The sequence below is a fragment of the Eufriesea mexicana genome, unplaced genomic scaffold, assembly GCF_001483705.2.
Source record: "Eufriesea mexicana isolate 0111107269 unplaced genomic scaffold, ASM148370v2 scaffold107, whole genome shotgun sequence".
Classification (NCBI taxonomy): domain Eukaryota; kingdom Metazoa; phylum Arthropoda; class Insecta; order Hymenoptera; family Apidae; genus Eufriesea; species Eufriesea mexicana.
The window spans coordinates 790,233-815,332 of NW_016908335.1; the positions used below are offsets into that span (position 1 = coordinate 790,233).

At 35.9% G+C, this 25,100-nt stretch overlaps 4 protein-coding genes across 4 annotated transcripts; 2 read left to right on the forward strand and 2 right to left on the reverse strand.

Annotated features, from left to right (window-relative positions):
* Nucleotides 1-1,565: 1,565 nt before the first annotated feature.
* tsr (Cofilin/actin-depolymerizing factor homolog tsr) lies at nucleotides 1,566-6,793 on the forward strand. Its single transcript, XM_017910883.1, has 3 exons — nucleotides 1,566-1,955; nucleotides 5,816-6,058; nucleotides 6,161-6,793. The coding sequence occupies exons 1-3, from the start codon at nucleotides 1,953-1,955 to the stop codon at nucleotides 6,359-6,361; spliced, it is 447 nt and encodes a 148-aa protein (XP_017766372.1). The 5' UTR covers nucleotides 1,566-1,952; the 3' UTR covers nucleotides 6,362-6,793.
* Nucleotides 6,794-7,678: 885 nt separating this feature from the next.
* Nucleotides 7,679-11,297, forward strand: LOC108555278 (uncharacterized). Its single transcript, XM_017910854.1, has 8 exons — nucleotides 7,679-7,736; nucleotides 8,481-8,720; nucleotides 8,795-9,082; nucleotides 9,163-9,323; nucleotides 9,415-9,854; nucleotides 9,917-10,076; nucleotides 10,167-11,131; nucleotides 11,209-11,297. Exons 2-8 carry the CDS (start codon nucleotides 8,496-8,498, stop codon nucleotides 11,295-11,297), a joined length of 2,328 nt encoding a protein of 775 aa, XP_017766343.1. The 5' UTR covers nucleotides 7,679-7,736; nucleotides 8,481-8,495.
* Nucleotides 11,298-12,163: 866 nt separating this feature from the next.
* ATPsynO (ATP synthase subunit O, mitochondrial) lies at nucleotides 12,164-13,445 on the reverse strand. Its single transcript, XM_017910894.1, has 4 exons — nucleotides 13,357-13,445; nucleotides 13,129-13,173; nucleotides 12,784-12,894; nucleotides 12,164-12,714 (listed from the first exon to the last, which is right to left on the reverse strand). The coding sequence occupies exons 1-4, from the start codon at nucleotides 13,381-13,383 to the stop codon at nucleotides 12,268-12,270; spliced, it is 630 nt and encodes a 209-aa protein (XP_017766383.1). The 5' UTR covers nucleotides 13,384-13,445; the 3' UTR covers nucleotides 12,164-12,267.
* Nucleotides 13,446-15,560: 2,115 nt separating this feature from the next.
* dcma (decima) lies at nucleotides 15,561-23,979 on the reverse strand. The gene is made up of 5 exons (XM_017910901.1): nucleotides 23,692-23,979; nucleotides 23,147-23,313; nucleotides 19,308-19,444; nucleotides 18,684-18,860; nucleotides 15,561-15,748 (listed from the first exon to the last, which is right to left on the reverse strand). The coding sequence occupies exons 1-5, from the start codon at nucleotides 23,815-23,817 to the stop codon at nucleotides 15,576-15,578; spliced, it is 780 nt and encodes a 259-aa protein (XP_017766390.1). The 5' UTR covers nucleotides 23,818-23,979; the 3' UTR covers nucleotides 15,561-15,575.
* Between the last annotated feature and the right edge of the window lie 1,121 nt (nucleotides 23,980-25,100).

Below are 25,100 nucleotides of genomic sequence, written 5' to 3' on the forward strand. Positions count from 1 at the left end.
TAGAAAATATGCATTTCTTTATAGTTATACAAAAATACTTGAAAGCAGAACAAAAAAAAGGAGCAAGTAAGCTGTTATGTTAAAATATCTAATTTTACTATAAAATTTTATTTATCCAAGATGTCAAAAATTATTTAGTATAATTTTTCAAAATTATGTATGATTATATAAACTGATAAATTTCCACATGAATATGAAATGCTGATTAGAATCATTATTCTGGTATCAAAATGAAGCATATTTGCTATTATTCACAAATTTGCCAAAATTGTACATATATGTACCTAGACAGTACTATTAAAAAATTTTAGAAAAATTCATATTTTTATTTATAAAATGAAAATCTTACAATTTACATCTTTGAACAAAAATAATGACTTAAATTCTCTATCAAGTGGAATATATTCTATAAAAATTCTATAAAAATTATGTTTTTCTGCCTGACAAAAGATATTTTAGGAATTAGATTGTTTATAATACTCAGTTTTTATACTAGATAAAATAAATCATAAATTCAATTTTAATGTACAATTAATAATTCTTTAATGTATGTTAAGATACATTTCAATTATCTTCTAAATGTTTAATTCAATATAGACTACTTCAGTATTTCTTAATTTATCATTTATAGTGCTTATGTAGCATAATCTTATTCACTATTTTAGTTACATCATGTATTATTATAAATTAGAGCAATAATCTAAGACTAATTATATTAAAAACAACCTTTAAATGTATTGCATATGCTTTTAAGCTGTATGATTGGTAACAGTATTACAATAATATACATGTATACGTATAAATGTACTTATATTTCATATTTCTTCAACCAAGTACTTCATACAATCTTCAACATATAAAAATATTGTATTTACTTATATTTTTGGCATATCAAGATATAGTGTTTAAGAAAATTATATTTATGTGAATATTATAATTCATAAATTTTTGTGCTTCAAATAATCATAATGTTATTTCTTAAACATAAATATAATGTCACATTAATACGTCTACCATACATGTTACTTGAAGCACCCATATCAAATTTATCTATTTGATTTGAAACATCTGACAATTTTTTACATTATTAAAATTTCTAAGAGAGAAATTTATTATATCAATAATTTAATATTTATAATGTTTTAACTTTACTGATAAAGTTACTTGAGATTGCCGCTAATTTAATATTGTATTGTTACGGTTTACAGTATTTTGAAACTGTTAACTACATTGCGCGTCATGCGCACGCAAAACATGCAGCATGCGCACAGAACGACGCGCGTCGTCTGTATGCGGTCGCTTGCATGCCGCTGCCCATATAAGGTAATTTCCCCACGTCCCTCACTATGATTGGTTGGTATGACCGGCAGATTACATCGATGATTAATTTCTAAAAATTATATATCATTGCTTCTCGAATGATATCCATATATGTTTAATGACACTATGACACTTATTAATTAAACTTATCCATAAGATAATCTGAGAAAAAATTATATTCTAGATAAAATTGAATACTATATAAACGACCGGCACGACCGCATCGCACAACGCTTGCGCACTGGAACAATTCAACCGGCTCCAAGGCAAAGTTTGTACTTGCATGAATTTAATTCGTTGATTTGCCATAAAAAAGAGTAGAGGGTTCGAAATATACAATCTGTTAATGAATTTTCTTAAAGAATATATCCTATAAACAATCTAAAGTTTTTGTTAGTCTGCGATCGGCCAATCAAGACAAAGTTAATCAGAGTGCGCGCGCGCAGGCGTAGGGATACAGGATTCGCAGAAAGCTAGCTAAGAGAGGAGCCTCCCTTCCCGTTCGTTCGTGAGCCGCGACCCCCGCGACTGGACACTGCGCCTATCCAGTTCCACCAGATCGAGGCTCTCGTGAAAGTGTAGGTTAAAGTGCTTGTTTACGTGATTTTTCTCACCGGCTACTACATCACGAAATGGTAAATATGATATTGTGCATGTATTCATCTTCCAAAAAATGTCAACGATCCTTTAGAAACCGGTACACAGCTTACTTTGTGGTTATGGCCGAAGCAGACGCGCCGGTCGCCATTTCTGTCCCGGCAATACGCCGCGAGAACGACTGCTTTCTTCTTTTGGCCACACCACTCGACCAATATCATTTATTCTAAACTACTCATTTGAATTTATCTGTGTTACTGATTTTGATACTTCTAACAACGAAATAACAAAATTAAAATCTCTCGTGTAGGTGCATTTTTACGTGCCAATCGCGATTCCTTGCTTCCAGGAAACGGATGATTCATTTCCAGTTTCGCGATACGGCAGTCAGACTCGAAGAGCAACTGTGATCGGTGACGGGAAAAAATTGTATACCGTCGATAAGTAAAAACTCGCGGTTGTGTTGTAACGTATCGTCGCATGGCAATCGTCTAGGTGAATTCTTTTTCGGTTCTATTTAATTACAAGAAACGAAGAATTTTGTTCTTTCGGTAAATACATGTTTTCCCGCTAATGTATCATTTTTGACGGTTAGTTTCCTTATCTTTTTTTTTCTTTCTTATCACATGCTTCAATCCAGTGTAAAATATTTAATTGAATTTTCTAGATTAGTATCGTGCCTTTACCAAAAACAATAATAATCGTAGAAAAACAACATTTTTAAATAATTTTAATATTGTTCAATGAATAAGTACTTTGTTCCTTTTTGTTCCATAAATCTGCATTTAACGTGGATATCTTATTGGATGCGACGAAATACATTTTATTGGAAATACATTTATCCTTTCTCGAATTTTCGTTGTAATTGCCAAAAATTTATATAACAAATATAGGTTATGCCAGATTGAAATTTCGTACTAATCTTCGTGTATGATGTCGAAATATTGAACTCTATTATCGATCAACAACCAATTTTTTTCAATTGTCTCGATATATATTTCATCTTTTGAAATTTAAGTCATATCATTTTTGGTTATTGGATCTTTTTATTACACATTTGTAAAAAGATATTCTCATGAAACCCACATGCAGTGAGAAGTATTTGCACGAGTGTTTTCGACACGTACGTACAAAGAGTGCAGTCCGTGATTTATTTAAAGATAAATCTTTTATATTGTGAAATAGTTTCGTTCAGTATAAAGTGCTGTCTATTATTTATAATTGTATTCCATATATAAAGATTATATTAAAAGTCACAATTAATAAAACCATCGGTATTTTCCATAAGCATTTTTAAATTTTCTTTAGCAATTAAAATATTATGTTTATAGAATGATTTGTCATGTCCACGATGTATCTATCGAAGTTCCGGAAGAATTCATTAGGTAGTTGCGTTTCGTTTCCGGCAAATTGGCGACAGAAAATTAACCATGTGAAACTAGCACAAGTAGTAACTACCGTTCTCCAAATACATTTTAAATATTTATGCTAGTTACCTATAGACGCTGTATCCTTGGTAATGAAGAGCTGAGTTTCCTTGCGAAACTAACCCTCCCCCTCTCTTTCTTGCTTCGAGGATGACAGTGAACTACAAGAGTTCTGGTAGAGAGGGAAAAATTCAATGAGCCCGTAAGGAGGTCGGTTCTTGCAGGCCAGTGACTCTCAAAGTTCACTGACGCCTTCGTAAACGTGATGAATAAACTGATTATTCTCTACAATGCGATGATTAATTCGATTCGCTATTTTTTATTCATAATTGTCTAATTTGTTCTCTTTCGTGTTATCAGTTAAAATGCGACTTTTAAATTTTTTCATTCAAATTATTTCATACTATTCCTTTTCGTGTATTTTATATCTTCGTGATGAAAACCTTCTAATGTCTACCATTAGAAATCAAGGAAATTAGGGTAATTAGAAACTAAAACTAGTGAAGATGGTAGAATTTTAAATTACGTATAAGTGTGTAATTCTTGTCGACAGATTTTATACAAATTCACAAGTCTTCGACTGATATCTTATTTTTCCTGGAACGAAGGTTGGATATTTACTGTCCTTTTAGTGTTATCGAACTATAAAATAATATAAAGTGGCACATGTAAACGAGCAATATACTCGACAGTTAAACAACCGAGCATGTCGCTGCTCATCGGTGAATCATCTTCCGTTTGACCTTGTGCCACACACAAGAGACGTTTACAACAACGCCCTAGAGGGAGCCAAGTCTGGCCCTAACCGGCATCCCCTGTCGTGCCAGAATATCGACCGAGGAATTGCATCCTCCATCCACTGGCTATCCTCCAACCACGTTACACTTTTCGTCGGACCCTTTTGCACCCCAATCGACCCTTATGTTCATTATGCCAGAATAGACAAAAGCTTTGACCATTCGTTCAGAATTTATTTACAACAACGTTCAGTTACTAATCAGCAGAAACGAATTCATTTTACAAATATACTTTCTTTAACATTATTTTAGTATCTGTTTTATTGGTGTGTTATATTCGTTATAATTTTTATGTCATAGCCGTTATAAATAATAATATGAAATAAATTTAGATTAATCGTCATCACGCATAGTTAAGATTGTTTATTTTAGTGAATAACAAAGTTGAAGCAAGCAAGTACACAGGAACTGTATACATGGTCTGGCAAACTATCTGCTTTATCTTCAAATATCGAATTACGTTTTACTCGACTAATTTTAGCGGTGTTGCAATTTCTTGTTTATAGCCGTGAACCTGTTTGTTTTGTCACGATTCCTTGCATTCGGCAACGAAGAATTTTTCACAATTTGTATAGACTTTCGAATTGAAAGCGTTGAACCTAGACGAAAGCAGTTTCAAAAATAACTATCCCACTTCGAACTTTTTACCGTGTGCATGTCGCCCATCTGTGGCATTACGCCCCCCTTCCCCCACCCGCCCCTCACTCGCTAACGCTCTCCCTCTGACGCCTCCCCTTCTCTCCTTTCGTCTTCCCCTATTCTACTCCCTTCGCCAGAATCTCTATCCGGGTGTCATGTCATGGTCGTATTTCACAAATTTCACGAAGAAACACGTAGTCGGACGAATCGCCGTACCGTGTGGCACGTGCCTGAGAGCAAGGGATAACTTTAGAAATGGACGTCGGATCTCTTTTAGCATCGAATTCGTGCGTGGGAAGACTTTATTTCGGTACGTCCCCTACGTTTGCCCGCGAAATAAGCTTAAACGGCCAGACTAACACGACGCGCGTAATATTGATAGTGTCAATACTGGCACGATCTCATCGTCAGTCAACCACTTTGTTATATATCGCAATGCAGAAAGACGTCCGACGTTCGTAATCAGTGTTTGCACGATGTCGAAAGAAAATTACTTATTAGAAGAAATGACGTGGTAGAGATTGCTGGAGGGTTGTTGCGGGGATACGTATAGTGATAATCTACAATCAATGAGACGAATAACAAATGCAATTCTAATTGAACACACAATTAATTTTCAATTATACGGTGTTTCAATTAAATTGAAATTCATAAACGAAACAATTTTACTGAGTTCAAAATTTTAACGAAATTTTACTCTGTCATACACGCAATAAAAGTACGTGTTATAAATCGCGCGAAGAGTTACAAGTTTCTTGTCACCAATATCAGTTTCAACGAGTTCGATTAAGTTTTATAAACAGACTTTTTTTTTATCAAACTCTTATGCAACCTTGTAATTCTTTACGACACCTGATTTATCATTATGATACTGACAAATTACATGTTATTTGAAATTATAAATAAATTCTCGATTGATGGAAAATCAGTTGTTTAATTATTAACAATTTAAAAAAGAAGATATATGTTGTTAAAATCAGAAAAAATATATAATGAAATTATTAAATATTAATAGCTATGTGCTTGTTTGTTTAGGCGTCTGGAGTAACAGTGGCCGACGTTTGTAAGACAACGTACGAGGAGATTAAAAAAGACAAAAAGCATCGATATGTAATCTTTTACATTAAGGACGAGAAACAAATTGACGTTGAAGTCATCGGACCTCGCGACGCAGTTTACGACGCCTTCCTTGACGATTTGCAAAAATGTGGTGCCGGAGAATGTCGCTATGGCCTCTTTGATTTTGAATACACTCATCAATGTCAGGGTACTTCTGAGGTAATATTAGTCGAAGTATCGAAAATCATAGATCAGTATAAAAATACATAAAAATCATAGATCGTTATAAATATTGTTCTATTGAATTTTGTTATTTTTTAGGCTTCTAAGAAACAAAAATTGTTCTTGATGTCGTGGTGTCCTGACACGGCTAAAGTTAAGAAGAAGATGTTGTACTCGAGTTCTTTTGATGCTTTGAAAAAATCCCTAGTTGGTGTACAAAAGTACATACAGGCAACAGACCTCTCAGAGGCCTCTGAAGAAGCTGTTGAAGAGAAGCTCCGAGCCACTGACAGGAATTAGGAGTATTTCAGCAAATCCAAAATTATTAATATTATTGAGAGAAATCAAGTGAAAAACAGTACGCAAATTCCCTTCCCCAAAATAATGCTCTATACCGTCGTCGCATCGAACGTTCACGTTTTTACACATTTTTTCACGTTTAAACGAAAACGATTATTAAGTATTTGTGCTACATGTATTAGTCATTGGGGAGCGTAAACATTAGCAGAAAGGAACGTAAAAGGAACAAAAAGTATATAAAGAAAAAAACACTTTTCATACTGCGAACGTTGTGTGAATCTGTCTGATATAATATTAATATTATACTATTATTATAATTATAAGATACTTGTAAAAGAATAACAGTTTACAACCAGTCAGGCAGTAAGAATGAAAGCATTACACTTTTGTCATGGGCTGTATAATGTTTAAATTAAATTCATTTCATAATGACTTCTTGTAAAATCCCGTTAGTAAGTCCTATATTTTCCTAACGTTGTGTGAAATTCAATTGTTTGAGTTGTTATTTAAAAAGAGTAACTAGTAATATCGTTTGTATATGATAAAGTCAATTAATCGTTTTATATACGAAATAAAATTTGCTTCTATTATTTTCTATAATTCTTTATATTGAATTTAAATGTATAAAGCATATATTTCACGTATTTAATATACTATTGATTATTATAATTTTTCGACGTAATATTAAATTCATTATTTTTTGTTAATTATTAAAATTTAATACGTAATATAAATATAATTTTTATCCTTTATTATGTGTTGAATTCGACGAAAGTATAGAAAAATCCCTGTTAACGTTTTTTTTTGTGTAACATTATTTACAGAAAAGAGAAAAATATAAAAAAAGTTTAAATATTTGTAAGTTTGACATTTATTGATTATGCGGAAGTAAGTTCTAATGTTATCGACTTTTTCAATCTTCCGACCTTGGAATTGCTATCGGAATGTGAAACTTACTTTTTGTACATTGATACAATAAATAAATGCACAGAAAAACTATCTAGTAAATAAATATAAGAATTTTCTAAAATATATTAGTTTTTGGCTCCTTCGCATAAATATTTTTAATTCGTAAACTTCTCACCTAGAAATTAATTTTTTAGGTATAAAATATTCTATAACTACATTACATTTACAACTATTAATGAAATTACGTTTTGAATTGTTTTTGCAAATTTTGTATTTTAAGTATTCAATTTTAACAAAGGTTTTCAACTTTTTATACTTTTTTTCTGCTCTATACAATTATCGTTGTATTCTAAATACAAACTGATAAAATACATATGACGTGAATACAATATTACTTTGGTAGTATTTGCTTAATAACCATTTATACAGACAGTACCTAGCCTTTCATAAGTATATTAACTTTCATGTAAGTAAATATTATTATATATACAGTTGATATTTGTGCATAATACGCGTGCAGAAAGATAATAATGAAAAGTTAGTACATCTATATAAACATATCGTTATCTATTAAACATATTAAATTTTTAATCTGAAAATATTACTCTTGCAATTTTCAAAATATTAATACTATATTATAATATTATACGGATATAAACAATTTATATATTCACTTTTATATTATAAGTTTATTAAATCAATTAACTTCATATTTATTTGATAACATTGAGATAAGTCTAGAAAGTACAAGTTTTATTATATCATAGTCTATCTATGTGGGATGTAGTTTATGATATCTAAAGGCGTGCACTGCAATCTTGTCACAATTTACGGAATTATGGAATACCAAGTGATCTATTGAAATATTTGGTAGAATGTTTTATTTTATAAAGTATGGTAGGAAGGATATGCTTTAATTATTTCAACATTTTCTGCGATACAGATTAATTCTGTTCGAAGGTAATTTGATATGTCATATAGTAATTTATTATGATATCACGAATACTAATTTCATATGTGTTACTTCTGAAGCTATAATACTATAGTGTACTTTATCATAAATAATGATTGTATACAACTTCGTGTAAAAAAAGAGTGTATTAAAAGTTTATTTACAAATTTTTTACATTATACTCATTTCATTGATTGTAGTTACCTATGTTGTCTGAAGTTTAATTTAGTAGTGGTATAAATTAAAAATAATTTTAAGTTTACAGCATTTACAATGACAACACCTATGTGTGAAGATGGTGGAACTTTACGGGAATGGGCACCCCTTGCTATGCTTCTTCAACAAATACCTGCAAAAATTCAAACTGGCCTTTTTACGCACAATATTAACTTTACCTGCATTGATGTTTTGCCTGAATTTATAGTCATTGGAACCAATTATGGATTAGTATACTGGTTTGACAGAGAAAAGCAAGATTTACAAAAGCTCCGATGTGAGGTATTAGATATGATACATTTTTAATTCATTGATAATTTTGTACTTATATATAAGATATTGTCCCAATTTTATAGAATGTTAGTTCAAAAATTACATGTATTCGAGTTATATCAACAGTGGACTACATGGTTGCAGCTGGTAACGAATATGGAGTAATAACTGTATTTCAAATACCTAAAAATCCACCAGATTCATTACCAGATAGCTTAAAACCAAAACAGAAAAAACAAGTTGAAAGATATAGCATAAGCGGCTTACATAATAGTGCTGTAACAACAGTTGAATGGTCTAAGAACGGTATGAAATTATTTAGTGGAGATCAGAATGGTTTAGTTGTACTTACTGAAATTGATTTTTATATGGTATGTAAAATAAACTAAATAATCATATAGTATTATTTATAAATTTTTATCTTTCTTCTGTAATTAAAATTTTTCTATAGCATTTATCAAAATCATCAGAATTGTTAAATGAAAAATATCCAATAGTGCAGTTAAGTTATCAACAAGGTTTGTTGCTAGTTTCTACAACATTACGTACGATACTGGTAAATAGAAATGAGAATGGAAAAGTAACACAAGTTGGTCAAAAAGAACGCAAAACGTTAGTATTTAATCGAATTGACACTAAGTTTCTGGCAAATTATGTGTAATTATATTAGAAATAAAAACCTAACAATGATTATGTGTTTCAGATTAGAAAAATTAGGTGCTGTATTTGGTTGTAGACACAATTATGTACAAGACTTCTTAATATATGCTAGTAGACATGGATTACGTTTATGGCAAGCTGATAAAACTGGAACTGTATTAAAAACACTTATTTTTAAAGATATTGTACGATCTGGACATACAGAAGTAGAACTTCTAAATCCAGCACCAGAAAGTTCTAAAAAAAATCGTGGAGAACCTACATTTGGTGTTATTTTACCTTTCTGTGATGATTTATTAGTTACATATAGTGATGATATTATATATGTAGTAAATCCACAGACTATAGCTATAACATCTATTGTAACAGACTTACGTCGTGTTACTGACGTTGCATGTACTAAAGATGAAATATTCGTATTGGAAGGAGAAAGGAACATAATACGTATTGCATATTATCCTGAAACTAATGTGCTTTCATCAGGTAGACATTGTTAAATATCTTCAATATTTCACCCACATTTTACAAACAAATTTCATTTTTAGAAGTGAAGAATAGATTAGATCCATTAATATCACTTGCTGAAATTAGTAAACCAGTTACCAATGGTATATTAGGATTAACTTCCAAATTAATGGAAAGTACAATAGTACCAGCTATTCCTTTTAATAAAATCAATCCAACTAATATCATCCAGTCTGTGGGGTAAAGTATCCGAATGAAGAAGAATGTTTCTATTTTTTATACATAAATAATATATAAATTATGTATTTAAAACTACACATTACTTTTCAGAATTCCACCAGTTGCTGACGGCGCTACTAGTACTGCTAGCACTGCTGGCACTGCTGATACCGCTGATACTACTGGTACCGCTAGTACTACTGGTACCGCTGATACTGCTGTTATTGCTGGTACTGCTGGTACTACTGGTGCTGCCGGTACTGTTGGTATTGATGATACTGATGGTACTGATGTAATATCAATTACAAGTGCAGAAGAAGCTGTAGAAGGGATGTCAGTTAATTTAAATACTTCGTTAACAACAGATAGTAATATAATAGGAGAACAAAGCGATGTTTCTAAAAGAAAAAGTAGCAAAGAAAACGAGAAACATAACGATAGAAGACAAATATTTCAAAAAATTAGTCAACAAGAATTTGAAGATGTTGTATTCACTCCAGAAAGGAAAATTAAAAAATCACCTAATAGACTAATAAGTAGCAATGGAAATTGTTCATCATTATCTGATATTGATTATGATTTGCCTGCTTTCAACAATGACAAAATAAACGCTAGTAATGCAAAGACGACACATTCTTCTTTATTAACACTTAGTGTTGATGATGATTTTATATTAAAAACTGAAAGAAATCTTGAATCAATTCAGCGTGATGTAGAAAATAAAGAAAAGCTCTTGGCTGATGTGTTAGATTTTGATTTGTCAAAGTATATGACGAATAAACCAATTAGTATTACTCATTTAAATACGTCTCAGTCACTTGAAACAAGTACATATATTGATTGTAAAGTACATTCCAATAATGCTGTTACGGAAGAAAAAAACGAGCAGGATGAATATAATGAACATAGTTATCATTCAGAGACTGAATCTGGAGATGAGGATGTCAGTTATCGTACTGAATTAAAAAAGTTAGAAGATTTAGGTGAATGTAGAAAAAAACTTCTACAAGATAAATTAAACGAACCTTCACAACAAAGTAATTATGTTGATGAAAGAAAAATATTGCATTCAACAGGTATGGATAAATATGAATTAAAAATTCAAAATTTCAAAATAGGTAAAAGAAAGTAACTTTTTCACATTTATTTTCAGTGGCACCAAATGAGTTTATAATATCAACTACACTTGAAGAAGAAGATTGGGTTTTAGTTAAAAATGATACGTCTCTAGTTGCTATATAGAATACAGTTGCAATAAGAAACTACTTTACATAAAAATCACTTCAATTTTCACAAATAATTCCTTTTCCAAGCTTTATGCAGATGTGTCTTCGATTTATTTCTGCACATCCATCCAATGAAATTCTTGCCATAATTAGAGCAAAAGTAATTATATTTGTGTATTTTTATACACAAGATTTAATTAGCCTGTTTATTTTCTAGTCTTATTCTAGTGGAATTTACGTTTTAATTATAAGAAACAAATTTTTAAAATGTCCAGTGCATACGAAGTATTTAGATGAATATGTATAATATATTATACATTTTTTAGTATTGTGATCTATTTTTAATTCCGACTAATTTTGAAAATACAGCAAAAAAATTTGTAGAAACAAGAATCATGATAATCAATTTCTATTCTCTAATATTTATTGTTATATAGTATTATATGTATTATAGTATAAAAACATTCTTTTTTTGTATAATAATCAATGTCATTTACAACATTCTATTTGAAATTTTTATGAAAAACTCTTTTGATTATATTATATTAAAACATAATGTTAATAAAAATTCTTACAAATGTGTAAAATTCCTTATTCATTTTTAAAATGTAGGAACATTTAAAAATTGTACGTTTGTAAACTACTCTGTAAATGCAAATACAGAACATTGTAAGTATATAGAATTAAAAATAAAAATACTTTTTAAATGACACATAAATTATTCTTAACATGAAAGCAAATGTAAATATTATTATATAGTTGTAATAAGAAGTAACATTTTATTTTTTTAACTATCTTTTTTTTACTTATAAAAAAAATGAAGATTATTTATTAAAACGGTTTAATGTAATAAAATAACAAAACTTCTTATTAGGAATAAGTAGATTTGGAATAATTTATTGTTTAATAATATACACAGTACTTATGAATGTGACATCTCTATATATCTTATTTTTGCTTATTTTACTGAATGTTGTAAAAAGTGATTAAACTGTGCTAGTAATAATTTCTGTATATTTCTTGACTTTACTAGATATACTCATGTCAATGTATTTATCACCTACTGATACAATCATACCTCCAATAATGGAAGGGTCAACTTTTGTAGTAAGCACAATGGATTGATCTTTACTCAAAAATCCTTTCAAAGATGCTTGAAGTTTAGATGTCATGTCTCCATCAAGTGGTTTTGCAGTAATTACTTCACAAGAAACTTCACCTCTAGAAGTGCACATTAACATTTTAAATGTATTAATCACATTATTTAGTTGTGCAAGTCGACCATTTTCTGCCATTAAACCCAACAAATTTGCAGTTTCCTTAGATAAACTAACTTTTCCACTAATTGCTTTCAATGCTTCAGATTTATCTTTTCGCTTTATCGATGGATTTTTTATAAATTCCTCTAATTTTTTATCTTTCTTCATGAGATCCTAATATAATATAATAAAGTTATTTTCAATTATGAATTGAAGGTAAAATGTTATATTAATTATACCTACTTGTAATTTAATAAGGTCTTTTTCAACAGTATTTAATGATTTTTGCTTTGATGCAGCTGAATAAAGTGCTGTAGCATATCGTCCGTCTACTCCAAATACTTGAACTGGAGTCTAAAAGAAAAAAGAAAAAAAAGAGAAGAAATGGACAATGAAAGCAGTACTTATTTTACCAAAAATTAAATTAACAAAGGGTACTTAAGAGGTAATATTTATTAAATATTTTAGAAGTAATCCATACGAATGCAATTTTAAATTGATATTAAAACACATGGTTATGGGACATTAATTAGATATATATCTTTTAAAGTTATATAATTTTATATTTACTACATGTTTAAAAAATACCTTAACCATCTGCAGAGAAGTAGAGCCTGTAGAAAGTGATCGCACCTAATAAATAATAAAATTGTTTGTCAATTTTACACAAGATTTTTTGAATTTATAACATCCTTATTTTATCAATTTAATAATTAAATTGACAAAATATTTTATTTTCCATCGATATTATAATTCATTTATATTTTGGTTGAATATTAAGAACTACAATGAATTATCCATTGTAATATTACTCACAATTATTCTGCTGAAAGACATTGTCATGCAGTAAATAGTACGTATCCAAATTTTAGAACGACAAATGAGATGTTATAGGTCCACCATTATGTAATATAACTATTTCGAATAGATATACAACTGAATGTGAAAACACTTCTCACATTAATAGCGACATCTATAGAGGGAGCAGTTTGAAAATAACAAAATTTTATTTAACAAATATAAAGTAATGTAGGTATTTATTTATACTTAATAAACGTATTTTTCCTATATAATTTCAATGATTTTTATCTTTATGTATGTGTTATATTATATGTATTATATATTTAAAGTTTAGATAATTTTTTGTAATTACGCGCTACATATTTTTCTTTGCTACTTACAAGAGGGCAATAGCGTATTGAACTTTGCAGAAAAAGGATCCCAAAAGCAATTTGAACAAAAATTCAAGGTATAAGTAAGTAAAAAGTGCCAGGTTAATTCATTGATTTTAATACTTTATAATATACTTTTTTAATTAGAGTTAAGGTACATATATTGAGCATTTCTTTTATTTTTTTATATTTTCATTTTTTTGTATACGCATCCATAATTATTATTAGGTAATTATTATTAGGTACGGATTAAAGAAAATTGGTGTATGTCAATACAAATATTTAATATGCAGTGATTTATTTATTATTTCTCAAATATGATGTAGTGTACAATGAAACTTTTCGTCGATAAAGAATCGAAAAATTTAATAGTTTCTTCGCACCGCCAAATAAAATAAACACTTAAGGATTGACAAAATGGACAAGATCTGTGTAAATGTACACATCGATAACGTGAACATTAATTTTTATATCTTGCATACAATGTTATACGATATTGCGTTATTTTTTTTCTGTGTATTTTTTTCTTTAAGTTTCTATTTAATCTGTAGTCTGGACATTTAGCTCAATGTAGTGTAGATAGAAAACAGTATGACATATTCAATTCTATTTGCTGTTAAATAAAAAAAATCAATGATTTTTATTGTACGTAAACACTTGATACTTAACGTTTGAACAAGTCCGCCATTAGTAGTGATACAAGAGATGTCGAAGTATCACTAGCGAAAAGAGTCAATTATATTTGATACTGCAAACAATGAAACGATAATAATTAGTATCGTTTATCGATATGTGGTCGTAAAATCAACAATATGTATATACTTTTATATGGATTAATGTAACGTGTATACATATAGATGTATGTATGTATATATAGATTTCACATATATACATATATCTTTTCTCAACATTCATATAATTCATATTTAACATTAAAATGAACCGTGTATAGAACGTATCGCCAATTTGCTATAAAGATGACACAAGTTGAAAGCATGAAGTGTTTCTTCTTTATCAACATAGCAAGTAATAATAACCTTACAATAATAATGAAGGATACAAACATGTCGTAATTTTCAGTTAAAAATGCAATATTTTCGAAGTTTAATATACGATAAACGTCTCGAAGTAGAAATTTTTTTAATTGCGTCACTTTCATTGCATATGAGCGATACGTGGCTCACGTTGGTCCACTATTGGAATAATCAACGTCCAATTCGATTGGCATTTATTTTTCTATTCTCCGAGGTGATGTGTACTAGTTTCTTATACGCTGTTCGATCAGCGATAAATTTGAGCTCGTTCATCACAGTTCGGATTTCGAATAGTAATTAAACGAACAAACGACAACGTCACATCTAATAATGATTGTTTTTACATTGACTTTTCTTCTCTTTAATACTAGGTATCTTGGTTATTGGTGCAGATCGGGCAACGAGAGAAAGTGTAATAAATTCATCGAGGAATCGATCTACGTATCTTCATTGTTTCATGGAACTGATTGGTCGATCACCGATGCGAAACTTCGACGAGATTGCATCGTGAGTTCAATTTCTTAATATATTTAAAGAATTCCGCGATAAATGAAATTCTCTTATAAAAATACGTTCACAGAATATGTTTCTATACTTAGAGATCCGTACTTATGAACTAAATAAAGCTTCGGTATCAGGTTTCTTATCGTCTAATCGACTAGTTGAATATTTCGCTTCGTGATTACGAAACATAGCGAAAATTTCTTTCGGCGTATGATTTATTTTTAAAGTGTGAAACGAAAAATTCGAAATAAAACGAAATCAGTAAAAATTCCACGCGGTGAGATTTCTCCTAATGAAATTTGGCGGGCAAACGTGTTTCATTCGATTAAACATAGTTGGCTCTCGCGGCGCAGCAGAAAAGATTCAAAGCTCCGCGAAAGTAGGACGATTGTCTGGTAGGTCTGTTAGGCCTATCGTGGCTTTGGTTCCATCGATGCATCCGTCTGCCGTTGCTACGGTTTCCCCTACTTCCGGCGTTCTGTAGAGCCGAGTACTTTTCTGTAAATGAAGTGGCATAAGAAATTTTCTTAGCTTTGTAAGCGTTTTAAGCTTTACAAATTAAATCTACAGCCAAGTCAACGGTTCCTCAACGAGCGATTATTATTTAACGAAGGAAGGACTTGAGGGTAATTTTACTTGCCGGAAACTCCAGTGAATACGCTTCTAATTGAAGGAATTCTCCGTACAGTTATTTCCGGAATTAAAGAAAGAAAATAGCACGGCAATCGATAATGAATTTCTTCGTGGAAAGTACCTAAGAAAACGTTTCTCTTTACGTTTCTTCATTGAATTTTCTTTTCTTCACAGCTCGATCGTATCGATTGTCATAAAGTAGGTACAGCTTTTAACAAATCGACATCACGAATCGACATCGATATTTTTCACTATTTCCATTTTTCAAAGGAACTTTTTTTTCCTCAGGGAACCACGAATCGACATCGATATTTTTCACTATTTCCATTTTTCAAAGGAACTTTTTTTTCCTCAGGGTACATCACTTTCCGTAATGAAAGCAGACGAGGACCGATCAAGAAACGAATGCTTATATCTTGGAAACACGTATGTACCTCACAATCCTCAGGAATGAGAATACTTTCTCCAAAAAAAGGAAAAAAAGAAGGAAACGAGAAAAGGAAAACAGAAATGAAAGAAAGAAATTGTCGAACAAATTGTAGCGAAATGTGATGTAAGCCATCTTAGACGGGATATATCGTCGCCATTAGTCCAACAACTTCCGGCAGGCGGTGCCATTTCACGCGATGCCAGGCAATACGGAAAAATCGTACGATCTCGCGTCGTGCTACGATGAAAGGACGACTTAACTCCTCCGTTGCTACGACCGCAATAAATTGCGATGCCTCCTCATCGAGATCTTTTTCGCCTTCGACTTTGCATCATCGTAAAATCACCGGAGATTTCATCAGTTCGAAGAATCTCGGCGATAAAGAACGTTCAATGAATTTATAAGAGAGAAACATCGCGCGAACGCAGCTTTCTATCTGCTATTTGCTTTATCGCAATTCTCGCATTTAGTTTCTACCCGTTTCTTTTCCTCCGTTCGCTAAACTACGAGACTTATTTTCGGTTACCGTGGATCATACATTTATCTCGAGAAATTGGGAACGAATTCCTCGCGGCCTTGACCGCGAGAATTCCGCTCCATAGTTGATGATACGTGACCAACGATACGCGTACGTATTAATTTTACCGCGATGGACAGAGGATCGGGTAGAAGAAAAGAATAAATTCCGGTGATTGCTAGATATCACCATGTGGAAACTAGTTGGAAGGGTTTGCACGACCTTGTTCGGCGAGATTGTTTCGCAAATCGCGGCTCGAATTGCTTTATCGGTTCGCGGTCGAGCATATTTCCCTCTCCACCTTTGATTTTCCCACCCTTTTTCCGCGCCCAGCGAATTCTCGTTTCCGTGGAGAATCGAGGGAACGCAGGAACGGCTTCCACGTTTCCATCTATCCTTGACCCGAGCTCTGTTTAATGTTAAATAATGCTCTCGCGTTCTCCGTAGCTTCTATGTATTTCTGCGTTTTGTGTTACCTGTTTACGTGCTTCAGTGTATTACATTGACCGGGTTCCCAAAGCCTCGAACATCTTTCGGAAATTTTTAAAAGTGGCACGCGTGTCCTGTTTATTCTTTTACTTCTTTTTTCTCTCTTTCTTTTTCCTCCCTTTCGACAGAAGTCCTTCTGTTCGCGTACCTCGACTCGGAAATAAACCGTGCGTTCCTTTTTATTCTCGCTCCGCTTCCTCGTAGCTCGTTCCTCTCGTTTCGCGCCGTTTCCTCGATGCGAATTCTCGCGACACGCCGTGTGCACACCACCACCACCACCACCACTCGACCTGCCCTTTCACGAAATTTTCCCTACGAGTCCGACTATTCCAGTTGTTTCCTTATTTCCCCTCAGCGACCGCGTGCGATCTTCCTCGAGCGTGAATTTCCCGTCCGTGGCACACGGTAAAGGAAGTACGTGTCTCGGTTCGACCTTGACCTGCCACTTGTTCAATGTCAAATCTTCACCACCCACATCCCCCGTCTTTCTGGCCGTATCGTTATTCCCTTGACAAGCAAGCGAAGTTTCGTATTGACGCTTGGAGGATCGAGGATCGCGGTACACGCTGATTTTCCTGCCGTCTCTCTCCGTCTCTTTCGCCCTCGATGGGCCACAAGGGCGCATCCGAATTCGCTCATTATATCGACAGATAATTAAGGTCGCTGCGTACTATCCGGGCTGAGAAGTGAACCGGCACCGCCGCCTGATAACACTGTAGCGAGCTTTATCCTGTCGGAAGGTAATACGTTTGTTCCGTGGAATCAATGGGAACTGGCGAGAGCGACGAGGTAAGACGTAGCCAAAGATGCGGACAGAGAGAAAGGGAGAACCGTGTTCTCCTTTGAAATCCAGACCTTGGCCTCTGGAGTAACCCGATTAGAGACGGTTGAATAGAAAGGCCGGGAGAGAGTAGTAGAATAGGAAGAAGGAAGGGTGGTGAAAGAAAGGTCAACGGAGGAGGAAGAGATATTAGAGTGGTGGATAGAACGTCGAGGCGTTCGTAGAAACGCGTAATCGAATCAACCAACACGGTGCGTTTGCGTTTCGAGGTAAATCGTATAATTGAGTGTCGCGGACGTGCCGTTCGATTCTCCGCCGTTTGCAAAACAGTTTAACCTGCACCGCAAAAAAGCACCCTCTTCGGTCGGCAAGAGCTTTTATCTTTTCCAAAGGCGTCCACGCTGCACGTCCGCTCTTTGATAACTAATAGCGTTTGTAATATCATCCTCGAAGTGTCTGCACATGGTGAATTCGACCACTCGACACGTGAAAAACGAGTCGGAGCGGGGAGGGTTGGTGCAGTGGAATGAAATTTTGCCGACGGGGGTGGACAGAGAGTGGCATACAGGAAATGCGACAGTACCTATATCGCTAGCCGATTGGGGCATAAACTCTTGCAGTTCGTTGATCAAACCTCGAATTTCCTCGGAGTCCTTTTGGATGCTGCATAATTCTTCCTCGTAGAAGTTCGGTGTGATCTGCTTACAGAGGACAATCTGCGAGATCACGTTGCCGATGTTGGATGGGCCGGTTCGGGTTTCTGAAACGACACGAGAAAAAAATGCCGTGCTAGTCGTTACCATGAATTGGCCCCTTGGGAAAAATGTGTATGTCGCGTGTACACTGCCGGCCAAAAATTTACACTCTTCTCCGCTTTCGTTTAAACCGAATTTTTCGTCAATTCCAGCATTAATCTAAGAATTAATGGAAGAATTCTTCGAGATTCGACAGAGTTCTTAGTTGACGTTTTTAATGTTTAAATGTTCGATTTTGAAATTCCGTTTTGAAGTTCCACGGGACGGTTAAGGATGCGAAACTTTTGATCGATAGCGTAAACGTTAAACTTTGCCTTGCCTTAATATTTTCGAGTTTAATACGTGTGGAGGGTAGTATGTACGTATATCGTGTAAATAAATTCACGAGTCGATAGGATTTTTCGTTAGCTGAAATGATTCGCGAAGAAATATAGAAGAGTGTGTAAAATTACCGTAGTATTCCGTCATGTCCATCGGCACGATGCGGATGAGGTTCTTACTTTTGCAGAGCTCGCGTAGGAATAGTTGTATGACGTAAAATAAAAGCATCGAATTCGGACAGTCTACAGGGATCCCGATGTCCGTAGTCCTGAAAGCAAAATCCATTCGTAAACTTATTATTTTTTCATCCTCGAAGTTTCCTCGTTAGGAATTTCGTCGCCAGGCCACTTCCTTTCCCACCAATTATTAGTTTCCTTTCTCTCTATTCTCCGTGGTCTTCGATTTACTTCGTGCCCGAGAATTTTCCGACTTTTCACCTCGTATTCCATCCAGCCGATTATCCGGTTAATCGTAAACGTTCGAAGCACGACTATCGACTAGCCACTGACGATCGATAGAGCAGCGAGACGCTGAAGATCTGTGAATCACGATTGTTCCATAAGAACGAAGCAAAATTTTTTAACACCTCTGTGAAACCCACGATCCCGGTATTATGACGAATGAGAAATACTTAATATCGTTGGCAGAAACACGAAACCCGGTGATTCATTTCGTAACGAGGTTGTTTCGCGTTGGTCTGCGGCCAGCCGCGGAATTTCTTTCTCTCACCGCGAAAAGGGGCGGCGAAGTGCGAGATGCTGGAATTATAACGAAGTGCGTCGGCGTCGCGCGTTAAACGAGTCTGTCCGTGAAGGTTTAAGCAAGTCGACGTCGAGGAAAAGTTTCCTGGCTTTCCTAAATCGCTTAATCGCTGCGACGGAGACCAGAGTGTTGGGCAACGACGAACGACGACGCTTCGGCTGAGACGAAAGCGTCGCGTGACACTTTTATTTGCACTATTTTCGCGAGAAAATTAAAAGGGTAAAGAAGCAGATGGAATCTCACCTGCAGAAATTTACATACGGATCGTCGTGAAATTAAAAAATTTCAAAGTTCTCGCAGAAGCGAGGTATTCGACTCTGCCTCTGTACCTACGAACTTTCGCGGAAATCGTGTGCCGGTAATGCTTTCACCGTTAGTTTTCCGAGTTGCAGATGCTTTCCGCGTATTTCTGGCTCCTAGTCGACAGCTATAATTTCGTTATCGCGAAGATCGAATAAGCCGATCGAAGATCGTCAGCTCGCTACGTTCGCATAGATCACGTCTCGCACGTCGTTCAAACTTGTCCAATTCCCGAGACCCGGTCTGGAAGTAACACTGATCGAGCAACTTTCTTTTGTGCAGGAACCACGATGACGAATCTGCTCACAGTGGAACACGAAACTCGATCTCTGCCTCTCCGCCATCCCATCAGCGATTCGCAAAAATGGATTCTCGCACGGTTATCTGGGAACCCGAATTCGCGAACGACGCGTGATTTGGGTTAAAACGCTTAATTTATACGGAGACTGTGACCCGTTTCGATTGCCGCTATCAAACGGGGTTTTGCATAAGCATTCCGATGGAAAATCGGTCGCCGTCGACGCGTCTGTTCGACGACGGCGTAAAGGGAATGGTTTGCGCTAGGTACAGGTACACACGTACGTGTAGCAATTTTTGCGAAGGTGGAAAAAGGAAAAGGAAAAGGATGGAGAAAAAAATAGGGGAAAAAGGAGAAATGACGAAAAAGAGACGAGCGTTTACGTGTTGTCGTGTGTCGCGTAATCGATACGAGAGTCGCGTGATTTCGTAAGATACGTTGCACGATATTCGCCTATTACAACGCACGGAAGTATCGGGAAAAGCTGTTTGCATGATAAATCATAGGCGGGACCTTCTTAAGTGTTTCGTCGTGCATCGACGATGCTTTCAGGGCAACTTTCATCCTCTACTCGGGACGATTTTTACCTCGATTACACTGCAGTCTCTTTTTCCTATGCTCTGGTCACTGTGCAAGTAGCCTAAGTCACACACGTTTCCTTTTAAACTATTGACCATTCGAACTTTTAACTTTCTTCACCTTTTTCTTCCATAAATTCTTTGCTATCTTAGACGATTCATTTAAAATGTATCACGTTGGATGATTGATCGATAGGATGCAAGTTAGACAATAGTATAATAGGAACTGTACGTAGATATATTTGCAGAGTTTGTAGTTCCACGAGAATGAAATTGGAGTCGAGTCACAAAGAGTTATCGTGTTTGGAATATATTGCAAACCATAAGAATTAATACACAGTGGATCCAACGAGTCGATCCTTTGCTGTCTCGCGAAAAATAGCCTTATTATCGCGATATAAACGAGTATAACGCGAAATAAGCTATAAAATTGTTTCTTTCGGATACTCGACTCATTTTCATAATCACCGTCAATTTAGTAGCATATTTTTCGTATTTCTGCACCTGTATCAAACCCGCGATTATCGCGGCGCCTGTAATCTCCGTGGAACGCTTGTTTAAGCAACACTTAAATAGCAGTTGGCGTGTGTTTGACGTTTAAAACGCAGCAGAAATTACGCAGTAATGTGTTACGTGAATGGAAATGACCGAAGAGGGTGGGTGAATCTTGTGTACACGCAGCGCGCCGCCATAATTAAGCAATTATGTAACTAACAACATGTAACGAATGCATATGCGATATCCGATAATCCGGGCGGAGGTTAGGAATTATCGGAGCTAGGCGAAAATGATCGATTACGAATACGCTTTCACGGGGAATGCCAGTTTCTCCTTAATTAACGAATCCATCGGGCGATAAATCGTGCGTCGCCTCGGCGGAAGAAATTGCGGGGTAGATTCGTTCTCGTGGCGAAAGAAATTTCGTGAAATTTATCGGACGACTGGGAGATTCCGATCGGTCAACCCGTTCTAAATAGTCTAAGACGGGAATTAACGAGACGGCGAGGCGAAAAGGGACTCGTGAAACATTTAACTTTTCATTAAAACGGGCAATCTCGCGGAAAGAAATTGTCCAAAGGTGTCGTCCAAGAATCTTTGGAGACTGGACGTTGGTCACTGGTGCCACCCTCTGTCTCGCCCTTTTTCTCAGGGAAACCAATCCCGTGGAATCGATAACATTCTTTGCCGCACACTTCAAAGTAACACGAACTCTCGTGATGCTATTATTTCATTCTTTCCCTTATCTAGCACACGGTATTCCTCCGTGATGCACGGTTTGATTACGACAACGGAAGGACTGGTAGTAAAACACCGAAATACCAAGGGGTAATTTTTCGTTCCACCCCCCGGTGAAATTAAAAGCGATGCGAATTGCGACAAGATTGTCACGGAAATGGCGAAAACGCGAACGACTCGAGTTTAAAAAATCGTTTAACGTCGCGTCGGAGGAATGTAATTTGGAGAACAAAACGCGACCGTAAAGCTGATAAATTCGCCACCACAATGGCGGCGAACAATAGCTTTTATTTAGGGATTTCCTCGTAAACGATGCATACCCGAGAGTATCGTCGAGGAAAATCTTCGGTTATCTCGCACTGGAAACGGAAACTGGCAATAACGTACGCGTTCACGGTCGCGGCTTGTCGGCCTCTATCATAGCAATCTATTTATCGCGTTAATTGGAATCTCATTAACCGGAAGCAATTCGACTTCGCCCTGCGCGACGTCTTCGTTTAACGCTCGATTCGGAGTAATTGACATAAACCGGTTAATCAATCGTCCAGTTTCCCCTTTCTTTTTCTTCCTCCCGGCTTACGATCTAATTTCTCACCCCTCGCACCTCTGTTAGCTAATTAGCAAGTTTAACAGCTCGTCGACACGGCGATTCTTCTCGGAAAAATCTCGTACGATCCGAAATATCGTGTCAAGGACGTAAATTGTACGATATATTTCCTTTTTCCCTTTTTACTACTCTCTCGTTTATTCGGAGAAAGAAAGAGAGGGAAGAGAATCGTCGAAAAGCTTACCGTACCTTCGGACTTGGGGCAGTACAAAACGGGACGTGTTTTTACACGCTTCTACGCAATTTCGTCGCAATCTCCGAATTTTCTCTCGCAGTTCCGGGCAGTCTCGTGGTTGGCCGATGCTTATCAGCAAATCGCGAAATTGCGCCACTTGGCTGTTGATCTCTTGAATTTGCTGCGAAATAAAAGCGAAACGCGCGATTAACCCCGTTTCCCGGGTGTTTAGCGGAAAGCAAGTGTACCGATCACAATGCGTAGAACGTGCTCGGATATTCGCGAAGCATCGGGAACGAAGCTTTCCGGGATCATAAACCGAGCAATTTGTTACGTGACTGACGATTATTCCGCGATAAACGAAGTAAAACGGTGTTACCGTTTATTCCAAACGATCGTTTTCTCATACTCTCCATGCCAGACGGGTACACAAGCGAGCACACGAACGGGTACACACGAGCAAGTACGCGACGGGGATAGAAAGAATTACTCGTCGATTCTCTAGTCCATACAATGGCACACACGCGATGTCGTAGTAACGAAGATTGTGTTAAATTACCAGAAGAATAGCCTTATCCGTTTTCTCGTTCTTGTCATCTTGGATTTGCGTTTGAACTTGAGATTGGCTCGGGGCACGAGTGTGGGTCTGAACGTTGCTGACCGACGGTATCGGCGATTCCGTCATTATTTCTCTTTAAGAAGTACCGTTTGATTGCCAATTGCGACCAGGCAATTAACAATATTCGCTGAACGGTGTGTGCAAATGCTGCAAGCTGTTTGCTACCGTGAACACCAATGGAACACCGGGAATACCGAGCAAATTTACACTTACGGAAACACCCGTAATCGACGCACGTAACTTGTTCTCGTTTTCTAATTCACTATGATTGCGATTATATGCGTTTTATCAATGATAATGAAGTATCGATGTTAAACCCCCCTGTGTACCGATACCGACGAACGTTGACATTCGACGTTTACGAATGTTTCGTGACAACGTGCCGGTCGTCTCGTGTAAAGAAAGTGAGCTTTGCGTCGACGTACGATCTCATCGGGTTCCCTTTTGTTGCCAAAGGAACATCTCGATCCGACGTCGGTTTTGAGCAAACGATGCTGGAAAACGGGGCATACGAGCGACATTTTACACCGACGACACGATTACCACACGGCAAACGAGATTTTCGTCTTCCATGGCAGAGAGATCTAGGATCTTCTTAGTCCGAGAATATCGAGTAGAATACGGCATTTGCATGATCCGTGTAGCCGAGATGCAACCGCACGAACAGCTGATCGTGAGCTGCGAGCACAATGGCTCTTCGTATTCGGGCCGATTGCGGTCCGCTTTTGTCTCGCTCCCTCGAAAATTATCGAAAATACTGCCTCGTATCGGCCACACTGCACCATAACACGTGCACGACGAGTTGGATCGCGTTGGATCGAACGATCTACGATGAAACGAAGCGGCGACGACGACAACGTTACCGAACGGGAGCGTTACTGCTTGTGACGACGAGGACGAGGCATGATTCGCCAATTAATTGACCGAAGTATTCTCAATATGAACCTGGCAAAAGTGAACGTGCTCCCGTACTTTCGCGAATTCGTACCGGTATCGTGACCCGTGTTCGATCTGGCCCTTGATCCCCTCGGCGACGGCCTCATCTTTCCTCTGTGGAAATTCACGTGAAACGGAACGCATGAGACGCGTTCTCGTGAGACGAAACGACCGCGTTGCACGCGTTTCTTTTCGTCGAAACGATCCACATTATCCGCGACATCGTTTACCGAGCTTCGTGGAACGATATGCGCGCCGTGCCAGCACACGCGACAAACTGAAACGTGGGTTTTGCTCTCGAGCTCTTTCACTGCCGCGATTCTCTCTTAAAGAGCGCATGTCTGACTTGGTCTGTCAGTCTACTACTGTCGTGTACCTATTACACACCTCTCTCTCGCTCTCTTCCTCTCGTT

Excerpts from the sequence above, each read along its gene's own strand:
- tsr (XM_017910883.1), top strand. Across the intron at positions 6,059-6,160 it reads AATGTCAGGGTACTTCTGAG|GCTTCTAAGAAACAAAAATT; the intron begins GTAATATTAGTC and ends GTTATTTTTTAG.
- LOC108555278 (XM_017910854.1), top strand. The coding sequence starts at position 8,496 with ATGACAACACCTATGTGTGAAGATGGTGGAACTTTACGGGAATGGGCA. Across the intron at positions 9,855-9,916 it reads AACTAATGTGCTTTCATCAG|AAGTGAAGAATAGATTAGAT; the intron begins GTAGACATTGTT and ends TTTCATTTTTAG. Across the intron at positions 10,077-10,166 it reads AATATCATCCAGTCTGTGGG|AATTCCACCAGTTGCTGACG; the intron begins GTAAAGTATCCG and ends ATTACTTTTCAG.
- ATPsynO (XM_017910894.1), bottom strand. The coding sequence starts at position 13,383 with ATGACAATGTCTTTCAGCAGAATAATT. Across the intron at positions 13,174-13,356 it reads TGTCTTTCAGCAGAATAATT|GTGCGATCACTTTCTACAGG; the intron begins GTGAGTAATATT and ends ATTATTTATTAG. Across the intron at positions 12,715-12,783 it reads AAGACCTTATTAAATTACAA|GATCTCATGAAGAAAGATAA; the intron begins GTAGGTATAATT and ends ATATTATATTAG.
- dcma (XM_017910901.1), bottom strand. The coding sequence starts at position 23,817 with ATGACGGAATCGCCGATACCGTCGGTCAGCAACGTTCAGACCCACACT. Across the intron at positions 23,314-23,691 it reads CGGATAAGGCTATTCTTCTG|CAAATTCAAGAGATCAACAG; the intron begins GTAATTTAACAC and ends TTTATTTCGCAG. Across the intron at positions 15,749-18,683 it reads CCAATCGGCTAGCGATATAG|AAAAGTACTCGGCTCTACAG; the intron begins GTACTGTCGCAT and ends CTTCATTTACAG.